Consider the following 13,128-nt stretch of genomic DNA (forward strand, 5'->3'; position numbering starts at 1 on the left):
AAGCATTGCCTGATGTGAACCATGCCTCGTACAAAGATCTCTGAAGACCTAAGATTAAGAATTGTTGACTTGCATAAAGCTGGAAGGGGTTACAAAAGTATCTCTAAAAGCCTTGATGTCCATCAGTACACAGTAAGACAAATTGTCTATAAATGGAGAAAGTTCAGTTGCTGTTGCTACTCTCCCTAGGAGTGGCCGTCCTGCAAAAAATGACTGCAAGAGCACAGTGCAGAATGCTCAATGAGGTTAAGAAGAATCCTAGGGTGTCAGCTAAGACTTACAGAAATCTCTGAACATGCTAGCATCTCTGTTGACGAGTCTACGATATGTTAAACACTAAACAAGAATGGTGTTCATGGGAGGACACCACGGAAGAAGCCAATCCTGTCTGAAGTTCGCAAAAGAGCACCTGTGTCACATCCTGACCAGCAGAGGGAGTAGTGGTGTAGTATTTTGGTCAGGACGTGGCAGAAGAAGTCTGTATGTGTTGTCTAGTATGTCTGTTTCTGTGTTAGTCTTGTGACTCCTGATCAGGAACAGCTGGGGATCGTTGTTCCTGATTTGGAGTCATATATTTAGGAGTATGTTTGTCACTTGGGTTTGTGGGTGGTTGTGCTAACACTGCTAGTCTTTTGTTTGTAGTAAGCCTGTTAGCCTGTCGTGAGTTTCGTGTTATTGGTTTCCTGTGTATACTTTGCTTTGATTTCTTATTCTTTACATTAAAAGATGAGTATCCACATTCCGCCTGCAGTTTGGTCCATTCAACACGGCTTCAACATTTGTGACAGAACCACCCACCACAACAAGACCAAGCAGCGGAAAAAGGAGCAGGACGCTGAATATATGGACTATTCTGAGGAAATAGACTTCGACAGGGACACTCGTGAGAAATGGACTTGGGACCAGATTCTGGCCGGAGAGGGCCCGTGGAGAAAGGCTGGTGAGGACCGGGAACGCTACCGGGGTACACGACTGGCGAGGAAGCCGGAGAGGCACCCCCGCCAGGGGGGGGCACAGGGGTAGTTTGGCTAGGCCAAGGAAGAGCCATAAGCCGGCTACCCGTGATTATGTGGAGGAGCGTATGGAGTGGAGGGCGCCGTGTTTTGCTGAGGTGCGCACTATCTCACCCATACGCACGCACAGTCCGGTGCGCGCCATTCCAGCCCCTCGCAGATGCCGTGTTAGAGTGGGCATTCAGCCTGGTAGGAGGATGCCTGCGCAGCGCATCTGGTCGCCGGTACGCCTCCTAGGACCAGGCTACCCTACTCCCGCTCTACGCACGGCAACCATCAGGCCCCTGCACAGCCCAGTTCGCCCTGTACCAGCACCCTGCTCGTACAGGTCTGCTAGTTCCATCCAGCCAGGACGGGTTGTGCAGGCGGTGCAGTCAAGGCCACCTGTGCGCCTCCATGGCCCAGTCTTTCCGGTTCCCGCCTCTCGTGCTATCCCGGAAGTGAGTACCTCCAGTATGGCACGACCAGTATCAGCATCCCGGACCAAGTTTCCCATGAGTCGGCCTAGTCCTATTCAGCCTGTTCCCGCTCCTCGCACTAGCCCTAGGGTGCGTGTCTTCAGCCTGGTACTACCTCTACCAGCCCCACGCACCAGGCCTCCAGTGCGTCGGCTCAGCCTCAAGAGCCCGTCACCAATGTGCAGTCCAGAGTATCCGGCACCAGTGTGCAGTCCAGAGTATCCGGCACCAGTGTGCAGTCCAGAGTATCCGGCACCAGTGTGCAGTCCAGAGTATCCGGCACCAGTGTGCAGTCCAGAGTATCCGGCACCAGTGTGCAGTCCAGAGTATCCGGCACCAGTGTCTAGTCCGGAATCGAGGGAGACTGCCTGCGACCCGGAACCAGAGGGGTCTGCCTGCGACCCGGAACCAAGGGAGTCTATCAGCAACCCGGAACCGAGTAAGTCTATTCACGATCCGGAACTAAATATGAGTGACTGTGTTTCAAATGAGTCTGCCTACAGTGTGGAACGGAAGAGGTCTGCCTACGATCCGGAACGAGGGGAGTCTGCCTACGGCCCGAAACTGATCAAGTCTGTCTGCATTCTGGAGGACAGTAGGCCGGAGCCAGAACCACCACCTGTATAGGTGGGTTGGGGAGGGGGGGGTGTAGCACAAGTGCCGTCAGTGATGGCAGCCACCCTCCCTTCCCTCCCTTTAGTTTAGGGGGATTTTTTATTTTTTTTATTTTTGTTGTTGTTTATTTATGAGGTGTATCCAGGGTCTGCACCTTTAGCGGGGGATACTGTCATGTCCTGACCAGCAGAGGGAGTAGTTGTTTAGTATTTTGGTCAGGATGTGGCAGAGGGATGTTTGTTTTGTATGGTGGGGGTTTTGTGTGTGTTGTAGAGGGGTGTTTGATTTATGTGTTCCTGGGTTTTGGGTGTATGTTCTAGGTTAGTATGTTCTAGGTTGTATTTCTGCATTCTGTCTAGTTTAGGTTTTCTATGTTTAGGTTTGGGTGCTGGACTCTCAATTGAGGCAGGTGTTTCTCGTTGCCTCTGATTGAGAGTCCTATATATGGGTAATTGTTTGGTGTAGTGTTTGTGGGAGATTGTTTCTTGTTTTGCCTGTGTGAGCCTGACAAGACTGTTTCGTTGTTCATGCGTTCTTCGTTTTGGTTGTTTTGGTGTTCTCTTTATTTTAAAATAAATATCAAGATGAGCATCCACATTCCTGCTGCGTTTTGGTCCTCTATTCCCGACGACAACCGTTACAACCTGGATGTTCTACAGCGCTTCTGGCAAAATATTCTGTGGACAGATTAAACTAAAGTTGAGTTGTTTGGAAGGAACACACAACACTATGTGTGGAGAAAAAAAGGCACAGCACACCAACATCAAAACCTCATCCCAACTGTAAAGTATGGTGGAGGAAGCATCATGGTTTGGCGATGCTTTGCTGCTTCAGAGCCTGGACAGCTTGCTATCATCAACGGAAAGATAAATTCCCAAGTTTATCAAGACATTTTTCAGGAGAATGTAAGGCTATCTGTCCGCCAATTGAAGCTCAACAGAAGTTGGGTGATGCAACAGGACAACGACCCAAAACACAGAAGTAAATCAACAACAGAATGGCTTCAACAGAAGAAAATACGCATTCTGGAGTGGTCCAGTCAGAGTCCTGACCTCAACCCGATTTAAAATGCTGTGGCATGACCTCGAGAGCGGTTCACACCAGACATCCTAAGAATATTGCTGAACAGAAACAGTTTTGTAAAGATGAGTGGTCCAAAATGCCTCCTGACCGTTGTGCAGGTCTGATCCGCAACTACGGAATATGTTTGGTTGAGGTTATTGCTTTCAAAGGAGGGTCAACCAGTTATTAAATCCAAGGGTTCACATACTTTTTCCACCCTACACTATGAATCTTTACATGGTGTATTAAATAAAGACATGAAAACGTATAATTGTTTGTGTGTTATTAGTTTAAGCAGACTGTGTTTGTCTATTGTTGTGACTTAGATGAAGATCATATCAAATGTATAACAGGTTAGGTAGCATTGATTATAACATAGTGTAGCATTGGTTATAACAGGCTTAGTAGCATGGAATAATAACATACTGTGTAGCATTGGTTATAACAGGCTTAGTAGCATGGAATAACATACTGTGTAGCATAGATTATAACAGGCTGTGTAGCATTGATTATAACAGGCTTAGTAGCATTGATTATGACATACTGTGTAGCATTGGTTATAACAGGCTTAGTAGCATGGAATAATAACGTACTGTGTAGCATTGGTTATAACAGGCTGTGTAGTATTGGTTATTACATACTGTGTAGCATGAAATATAACAGGTTTAGTAGCATTGATTAAAACATACTGTGTAGCATGGATTATAACAGGCTGTGTGGCATTGATTATAACAGGCTGTGTAGAATTGATTATAACAGGCTTAGTATCATGGCATAATAACAGCATGGAATAATAACAATGTGTAGCATTGGTTATAACAGGCTTAGTAGCATGGAATAATAACATACTGTGTAGCATTGATTATAACAGGCTGTGTAGTATTGGTTATAACAGGCTGTGTAGGATTCATTATAACAGGCTGTGTAGGATTCATTATAACAGGCTGTGTAGCATGGATTATAACAGGCTCTGTGGCATTGATTATAACAGGCTGTGTAGAATTGATTATAACAGGCTTAGTATCATGGCATAATAACAGGCTTTGTAGCATTGGTTATAACAGGCTTAGTAGCATGGAATAATAACATACTGTGTAGCATTGATTATAACAGGCTGTGTAGCATTGATTATAACAGGCTGTGTAGCAATGATTATAACAGGCTATGTAGCATTCATTATAACATGCTGTGTAGCATTGATTATAACAGGCTTAGTAGCATTGATAATAACATACTGTGTAGCATTTGTTGTAACAGGCTGTGTAGCATTATAACAGGTTTAGTGGCATTGATTATAACAGGCTGTGTAGCATTGATTATAACATACTGTGGCGCATTGATTATAACATGCTCATGACCAATTTGTGCAGAAGTCCAGGTACTTCCAAAGGGTTCACATACTTTTTCTAACCACTGTAACTCCACTGTGTCCCTCTCATCAACTCCACTCGTTCTTCTCTTCCTTCCCCCCTCCCTCTCTCAGGTCTCTGGTAGCTAACCTAGCGGCAGCTAACTGTTATAAGAAGGACAAACATCTGGACTTGAAGGAGAACTGGAAACTGGTGGAAAAAGCCAAAGTTTACTATATCGCTGTGAGTAACAAAGACCACATACACACACACTGAGTAGCATTGCTGATAACAGGTTGTGTAGCATTGATTATAACGGGCTTAGTGGCATTGATTATAACATACTGTGTAGCATGGATTATAACATACTGTGTAACATTGATTATAACAGGCTGTGAATAATTGATTATAACAGGCTTAGTAGCATGGAATAATAACATACTGTGTAGCATTGATTATAAGAGGCTGTGTAGCATTGATTTTAACATACTGTGTAGAATTGGTTATAACAGGCTTAGTAGCATGGAATAATAACATACTGTGTAGCATTGATTATAACAGGCTTAGTAGCATTGATTATGACATACTGTGTAGCATTGGTTATAACAGGTTTAGTAGCATGGAATAATAACATACTGTGTAGCATTGGTTATAACAGACTGTGTAGTATTGGTTATAACATACTGTGTAGCATGGATTATAACAGGTTTAGCAGCATTGATTATAACATACTGTGTAGCATTGATTATAACAGGCTTAGTAGCATGGAATAATAACATACTGTGTAGCATTGATTATAACAGGCTTAGTAGCATTGATTGTAACATACTGTGTAGCAATGTAATAATAACATACTGTGTAGCATAGATTATAACAGGCTTAGTAGCATTGATTATGACATACTGTGTAGCATTGGTTATAACAGGTTTAGTAGCATGGAATAATAACATACTGTGTAGCATTGGTTATAACAGGCTTAGTAGCATTGATTAAAGCATACTGTGTAGCATAGATTATAACAGGTTTAGTAGCATTGATTGTAACAGGCTGTGTAGCATTGATTATAACAGGCTGTTTAGCATTCATTATAACATGCTGTGTAGCATTGATTATTACAGGCTTAGTAGCATTGATTATGACATACTGTGTAGCATTGGTTATAACAGGCTTAGTAGCATGGAATAAAAACACTGTGTAGCATTGATTATAACATGCTGTGTAGCATTGATTAAAACATACTGTGGAGCATTGATTATAACATGCTGTGGAGCATTGATTGTAACATGCTGTGGAGCATAATTACAGGCTCTGTGTAGCATTACAACAGGCTCTGTAGCAGTGATAAACAGGCTTTATTATTTTCTCTATAGGGTTTCTTCCTGACGGTGTCTCTGGAGTCCATACTGAAAGTGGCCAAACACGCTTCTGAGAACAACAAGCTGTTTACTCTGAACCTCTCCGCTCCCTTCATCTCCCAGTTCTTCAAAGACGCCCTCATGGAGGTCATGCCCTATGTGGACGTGCTGTTCGGCAACGAGACGGTACACACACACACACACACCCTCATTCATTCATTTATCCAGTATCTAGGTACTTCTAGAGAGAGAGACAGACAGACTGATAGAGAGAAAGTGTGACAGGGAGAGAGTGACAGAAAGAAAGAGACCAGTGGGCAAATAGGCAGAGAAAGGGCGACAGATACAAGTAGACAGATGAGGATGATGGAGAGAGAGACCGACAGGCAGACGAGATAAAATGACATGGAGAAATACACTGAATGAACAAAACATTAGGAACACCTTATTTTTGCCCTCAGACTCAATTTGTCAAGGCATGGACTCTACAAGGTGTCGAAAGCGTTCCACAGGGATGCTGGCCCATGTTGTCTCCAATGCTTCCCACAGATGTGTGAAGTTGGCTTGATGTCCTTTGAGTGGTGGACCATTCTTGGTACACACGGGCAACTGTTATATTGAGCTTGAAAAACCCAGGAGCGTTGTAGTTGACACCATACTCCTTTCGAAGGCACTTCAAATCTTTTGTCTTGCCCATTCAACCTCTGAATGGCACACATAAACAATCCATGTCTCAAGGCTTAAAATTCCTTCTTTAACTTCTTAGTGGACGGGATTGATTTGACAACACCCAGTGAAATAGCAGCGAGCCAAATTCAGAAACAGAAATACTCATAATAATAATTCATAAATCATAGAAGTGTTATACATCGGTTTAAAGATGAACTTCTTGTTAATCCAGTCACAGTGTCAGATTTCAAAAAGGCTTTACAGTGAAAGCAAACCATGCTATTATCTGAGGACAGCGCCCTGCATACCAACACATGAAAATCAGATTTCAACCTGCCAGGTGCAACACAAAAGTCAGAAATAACAATATAATTCATGCCTTACCTTTGAAGATCATCTTCTGTTGGCACTCCAATATGTCCATTAAACATCACAAATGGTCCTTTTGTTCGATAAATTCTGTCGTTATATCCCCAAAATGTCAATTTATTTGGCGTGTTTGATTCAGAAAAACACCGGTTCCAACTCGCCCAGCATGACTGCAAAATATCTAATACATTACCTGTAATCTTTGTCCAAACATTTCAAACAACTTTCCTAATCCAACTTTAGGTATTTTAAAACGTAAATAATCGATACAATTTAAGACGGGATAAACTCTGTTCAATACCGGACGAAAAACAAAGAAGGCACGTTCCAGGTCGCGCCCATCAAAACATTAGAGAGCAATAGGCTGGACCCTTGTTCTGAACAGCCGTACTTCTTCATTTCTCTAAAGAAAAACATCAACCAATTTCTAAGACTGTTGACATCTAGTGGAAGCTATAGGAACTGCAAGCATATTTCTATTAAAACGGGCTTACCATAGAAAACCAATGGAAAACAGATTAACCTCAACAACAAAAAATTCCCTGGATGGATTGTGCTGTTGTACTCACAGACATTATTCAAACAGTTTTAGGGCCTGCTTCTGGGCCTGAGTAGCAGGCAGTTTACTTTGGGCACACTTTTCATCCGGACGTGAAAATAGTGCCCCCTAGCCTTAAGAAGTTTTAACCTGTCTCCTCCCCTTTAGCTACACTGATATGACGTGGGATTTAACAGGGGACATCAGTAAGGGATCATAGACTGACCAGGTGAAAGTTGTCATTTAAAGAGCAGGTGTTCCTAATGTTTTGTGTTATTGGAAACTCATGGGATATTTCTGTTTTTCAGGAGGCGGCCACGTTTTCAAAAGAGCAAGGCTTTCAGGTGAGTGGACTGCGATTTGAAACAAACACACACACTCTTGTATATTAGTATAGCTTGTTTGTGACTGTGGTGTGTTTGTAGACTGAGGACATCGAGGAGATTGCTAAGAAGGCCGAGGCTCTACCCAAAGTCAACAAGAAGAGACCGAGAATCGTTGTTTTTACTCAGGGGAAGGACGGAACCATCATGACCAAAGGTAACTACACACATACACACACGTTGACAGGCACACGCACTGACACTCGCACAGTGATTTGAGTGCAGAAACTAGCCTGCCTTCAGCAACTCGTTGGAATTGGCCTATATGTATAAGGCTAAATTGAAATGTTTCTTACACAAGAAATATGAAAAGAATATGCATAACCATGGTAGCAATTGAACGGGAACAGTTTGGAGATAATTGGAAAATGATTAAACTAAAGGTGAGGACACAACAGTTCACCGGACGCAAGACTGAATCCAAACATTACACTGTGGATTTTATGTGCATTTTACATTTACCATACTTTTCACCACATTTGTTGAGTGAGATGACTAACTGGTGTCTGTCTCCAAGTGGCCACACACATCTCCAAAGTGTGTGCAGTTCCTAAGCAATTTCTATGCACTTTTATGACTCAAAGAAGAGTCTTCAACTATAAGATACTTTTTTGAGCTCTCCTACCTGTGCCTTTGAGGAACTAGAGCAAGCACACTTAGTAATTGTTTTGTTTGGAACCCAACCCTGCATCCCTGCCATCAAACAATTACTGTTGTTTACGTTATCCCAAAACGGTCCATTATAAATCACAATCTGGGTCAGGTGGGCATAATTTGAAAGCTTGTTATATTGCCAACATTACTAGCTAAGTTATAAAATCCTAACTTACAGTGTTAGGCTTTCACAAGGCAATTCAGAGAAACAGATTGTAATCTTGGTGCTCATAGAAAGGAGTCATGAGTGCATTCAGGTGCATGTGCCACAGTGAATTTTCTTCACAATAAACAAACATGGGCTCATTCTGTTCGGAACAACCCAGAGTATGATGACATATCATCATGTAACTGTACATCAAACATTGATCATAAACATTGACACTGTATATGACAAGTTATTTAGTCACAGGTATGGCTTGCTTGTATGACATCAAAGCAGTATTTATTATAATCCTCTTATTCTCAACGTCTCATCTTTCAAAATACATTGAGTCATCGCAATTTACATCATTGCCCTCACTGACAACAAAAGAAATTGTGTGCAATGCTTAAATTCAGAACAGTTGTCAGACAACACCCATACAGATGTAGGATCTTAACTTGTTCACTCTTTTGTTGCTGTGATTTTCCTGCACAGCAAGAAATGCGTACTTGTAGTGTATTTTAGGTTTAAAATGTCTTCTAAAGTTGGTAATTTTCACTTTAAAATTTTTAACTTGATTTGCCCAAACAGAAAATGTATTAACCCCTACAAAAAAATTCTGTTAATTATAATACACATAATAATTCACAGTTCCTGTTGCAAATGGCTCAAATTATGACCCTATATCTGTACAGGGGGAGTTCTGACATGTATAGCATGATACTATAGTCACTACATTCCAATTTAGGTGCTTATTAGTGCCCAAATTTGCCATTTTCAACCCGTGTGTGTGTGTGTGTGTGTGTGTGTGTGTGTGTGTGTGTGTGTGTGTGTGAAGGAGGTGACAAGGTGGAGACGTTCCCAGTGCTGAAGATTGACCAGAAGGACATTGTGGACACAAATGGAGCCGGAGATGCCTTTGTAGGAGGTACGTGTGTCTTTATTTGTGTGTTTATCTATGTGCATGACAGTTTTGGGTGGCTTTCTGTAGGGATATTTGTCTGGTCCTTGGAGTTGGTCCTTGAGAAAGTTGAATCAGTGTGCGTGTGTCATGCAGGATTCCTGTCAGAGTTGGTCCAGGACAAGGAGTTGGAACAGTGTGTGAAAGCAGGACATTACGCTGCCAACATCATCATCAGACGAGCAGGATGCACCTTCCCCGAAAAACCAGACTTCCACTGATGACCTGTAACCTTAATTGCTGGCCGCTTACCCCTACCCATCCACCCTTACCTCTGACCCATACCTTCCAACTTAACGAAACCAGGTCACCCCTGTCCTTTTTTTTTCTTTCAACCATCCATCCATGCTTTCATCCAATCCATCCATATATCTGTCATTGCTTTCAGCCCTTCTTCCCTTGTCTTTCTGCAACCAGACTTCTGTGCCTATTCTTCTTGTCCTACGCTAGGGGATGCTCTCGGGCCACACTGCCTGATACAGCAGTATCTGTTTATACTGATGTTCAACTGCCCTCCCTAATGACGCTGAAGTCTACTGCCCTCTGTAAACACAGTTAGACTGAAGGTACTAACTTAATACTGCCGATTCACAGTTAACTATCAGCCTCTCAAACTGTCATGTTTACACACACAGCAGGATGCTGCTGGAAACCGACTGCTGTCCAGTCTTCTCCTTGGAGACCGAGCTAAAGCCAAGTTAGTGAGTTAGGATTAGGTAACAGGTTATGGACATGGTTAATGAGTTAGTTACGGATGGGTGGACTACTGTAATTTGATGGAGGAAGTTTCTGTTGAGAAGGTTGACGATAATATCTAGTAAAGCAGCTCTATCAGAGATATTAAGAACACCGCACATAGAAATTAGATAGGCAGTGTCATTGTGATTTAGATTTCATAATTGTTTTCATTGATTGCTGTTTTATTATGACTGGAGGCTTATTGAAGCGGAAAAGTGTTGTTGCTGTAAAACCAAACAGATTCCTTAACCTTAAATCGCACAGTGAAAGTGTAAAGTTCTCTGTACACTTTGTAAATGTGTAAAGGCCTCTGTGTACTTTGTAAACATGTCAAAGCCTTTTGAGTAATTAGTGATTTTTATGGCTGTTTTACAAATTATTCATATTTAAATAATACATTTTAAAGTGATGCTGGTGTAACTTGGCTAATAAACACATTTCAGTTGGTCTAAATCAAAATATCATAATAGGCTTTTTATAATTTTATAAACAGCCTGTGTATACGTCTCATAACACTCTAGGAACCTTTGTGCAAATGTTTAGTTTGTAAAAGGGGAACTTGGTCTGCAGGGGCTGTGAGGCTTAGGGCAGAAGTAAGCACCTCTCCTCGTGTGTATGGTTGTTGATATCATTGAGTCTGTGTGTGGTATTGTGACTTGCTGCTTCTACAGAATACTTCACTCATTGTCCATTGACACTGGCTAGCGATACATTTTTTTATAAAATTACTGTTATGATTCAGAAAATGATCCTATGTATCCTCAATATGAGCTGCTAACCCAAATTACCTAAAGAATACAAATGATATTTAATTAACTAATGTATTTTTGTCTTAATTTCCCCAGGTAAATTGAGAACACATTGTTATTGATAGGGGCCATCACCATATTGCTTTCACCAGTCACTGTTAACATCAAGAAAATATGAATCGAATGACAATATGGTTGATTTGTAATAGTGTATTTACTGCGTAATAACTTAACATTATGGCAATATACACATTTAACAAAGTACAATGGATTTGAACATACAAGCAGTGAGCATTCAGACAGAGTATATTGTATTATAGTTTCTTCCATTCATGTTGTTATAGTCCATCTCCTGTTTGTTTCTCTACTGATGAATGTGTGTGTGTCAGTGTCTTAGTATGTCCTCCTGTAGTTGTATATCCAGGTCTCTCAGTTGTTTCAGGAAGCCTCGATTGGGCAGGACGTAGCGTCGCTGTCATACATGCGCAATAGCGTCGACCAGTGCCCTCACTCGATCATCATATACCCCAGGACCAGCGTCACTGACCCATCACACAGTGCACCAAGATCTTGTCTGATTTACAGAATTGATGGGCATAAATCTGAGTCAGAACTTTTTGTTCACTACCACTTCCCGTTAAACAACCACCTCTCTTGGTTACAGTGCCTACTGATTCCATCTCTCTCTACTCCAGGGTTCCCCAACTGGTGATTTTATTTGCTCCCCGAAGTTTTCTGGACACCAGCCAATCAGCTCCAAGTCATTTTAATTTGGGAAATCTATTCCAAAGTATTCCCACGCATAATAGATCAAGTATTGTGAAAATTCACTTACGTGTATTAGAGTAGTAAAAAGACAAGTATTTTTAAATAAGAATAGAACGTTTCTAAACACTTCTACATTACTGTGGATGCTACCATGATTATAGATAATGTTGAACAATGATCAATAGACGCACAAATGCTAACCTCCCCTGTTATTGTAATGGTGAGAGGTTAGCATGTCTTGGGGGTATATTTGTGCATTTGTAGCATTCTCACTCATTATCCACGATTCATTCTGGATTATCCGTAATCATGGTAAACGTCCACATTTTGGTGAATTGTTTAGAAACATTTACAATAAAAGTGACACAATACATTATTTACTATTCAATTTCTATTGGGCACAAAATGATCTGAAACACAAACAAAATAAACAGCAAACGATTTCAACAAATGTGTAGAAACACATGCTTGATGTAGTCATTGCGTGCTATGAATATGCGACCAAATACTTAATACTACTTTAATTAATACACATAAGTGAATTTCTCCCAATACTTTTGGTCCCCTAAAATGGGTGGTCTATGTACAAAAAGTGATGTAATTTCGGACCGGTTCACCCTGACAGCCAGGTGTAAACAAAAGACTGCTGTATGGAACGTCGTTTGGTACTATATACTGCTGCAACCTATACGCATCATCCGGGACTAGCATTCCTAGGCATTAACCACATTTGCATGGTGGTGGAAAATGGTGTTTCAAAAAGAAAGTACACATATCTTGCCCATTATTTTTCCTGATTTCTCGCCATTATATTCATTTAAAGAGGAAATCGACACCTTTGCAGCATGAATGGAGAATGTTTTAGATACAAACCTTTCCACGGGGGATACGAGTTTATTGCCAGCTGCATACAATGCATTTGGACGGTGAAGACAAACGATTCAACATCGCCATCTGCCGGGGAATGGGAAAGAGTATTCCTTTGCCCTGTAAACAAATCACAGATTGAACAAAATTATTTGGAACATTTCTCATTAGCTGGCTAGTTATACAGATCACCAATTCAGTATATTTAAACTGAGCGGTAATTCATAATTCGTACATTCCTGAATTAACTAGTTAGTTTAACTTTGATTGTTCGTCTAAACTGACGAGATCACCTGCTAGCTATTTCGGTAACGTTAGTGTCCAACATTAACTAGTTTAGCTAGTGGGTCAATGTTAAACGTAAACACTCGTTTCATGACCCAATGATCGAATTTTACATTCATATGAAAGTAATTTGTTGAAAATGTTCACATA

At 41.4% G+C, this 13,128-nt stretch overlaps 1 protein-coding gene across 2 annotated transcripts in view; it reads left to right on the forward strand.

Annotated features, from left to right (window-relative positions):
- adka (adenosine kinase a) overlaps nt 1–11,125 on the forward strand; it is a 56,003-nt gene extending 44,878 nt beyond the window's left edge. For both annotated transcript variants that reach the window (XM_029753366.1, XM_029753367.1), the window contains exons 6-11: nt 4,632–4,740; nt 5,868–6,038; nt 7,737–7,772; nt 7,854–7,968; nt 9,449–9,538; nt 9,668–11,125. In XM_029753366.1, the coding sequence (XP_029609226.1) occupies nt 4,632–4,740; nt 5,868–6,038; nt 7,737–7,772; nt 7,854–7,968; nt 9,449–9,538; nt 9,668–9,792 (646 nt within the window). In that variant the 3' untranslated portion in view covers nt 9,793–11,125. The remainder of the gene's footprint in view (nt 1–4,631; nt 4,741–5,867; nt 6,039–7,736; nt 7,773–7,853; nt 7,969–9,448; nt 9,539–9,667) is intronic.
- Nucleotides 11,126–13,128: the final 2,003 nt, after the last annotated feature.

Source organism: Salmo trutta, chromosome 5 (assembly GCF_901001165.1).
Source record: "Salmo trutta chromosome 5, fSalTru1.1, whole genome shotgun sequence".
Classification (NCBI taxonomy): Eukaryota; Metazoa; Chordata; class Actinopteri; order Salmoniformes; family Salmonidae; genus Salmo; species Salmo trutta.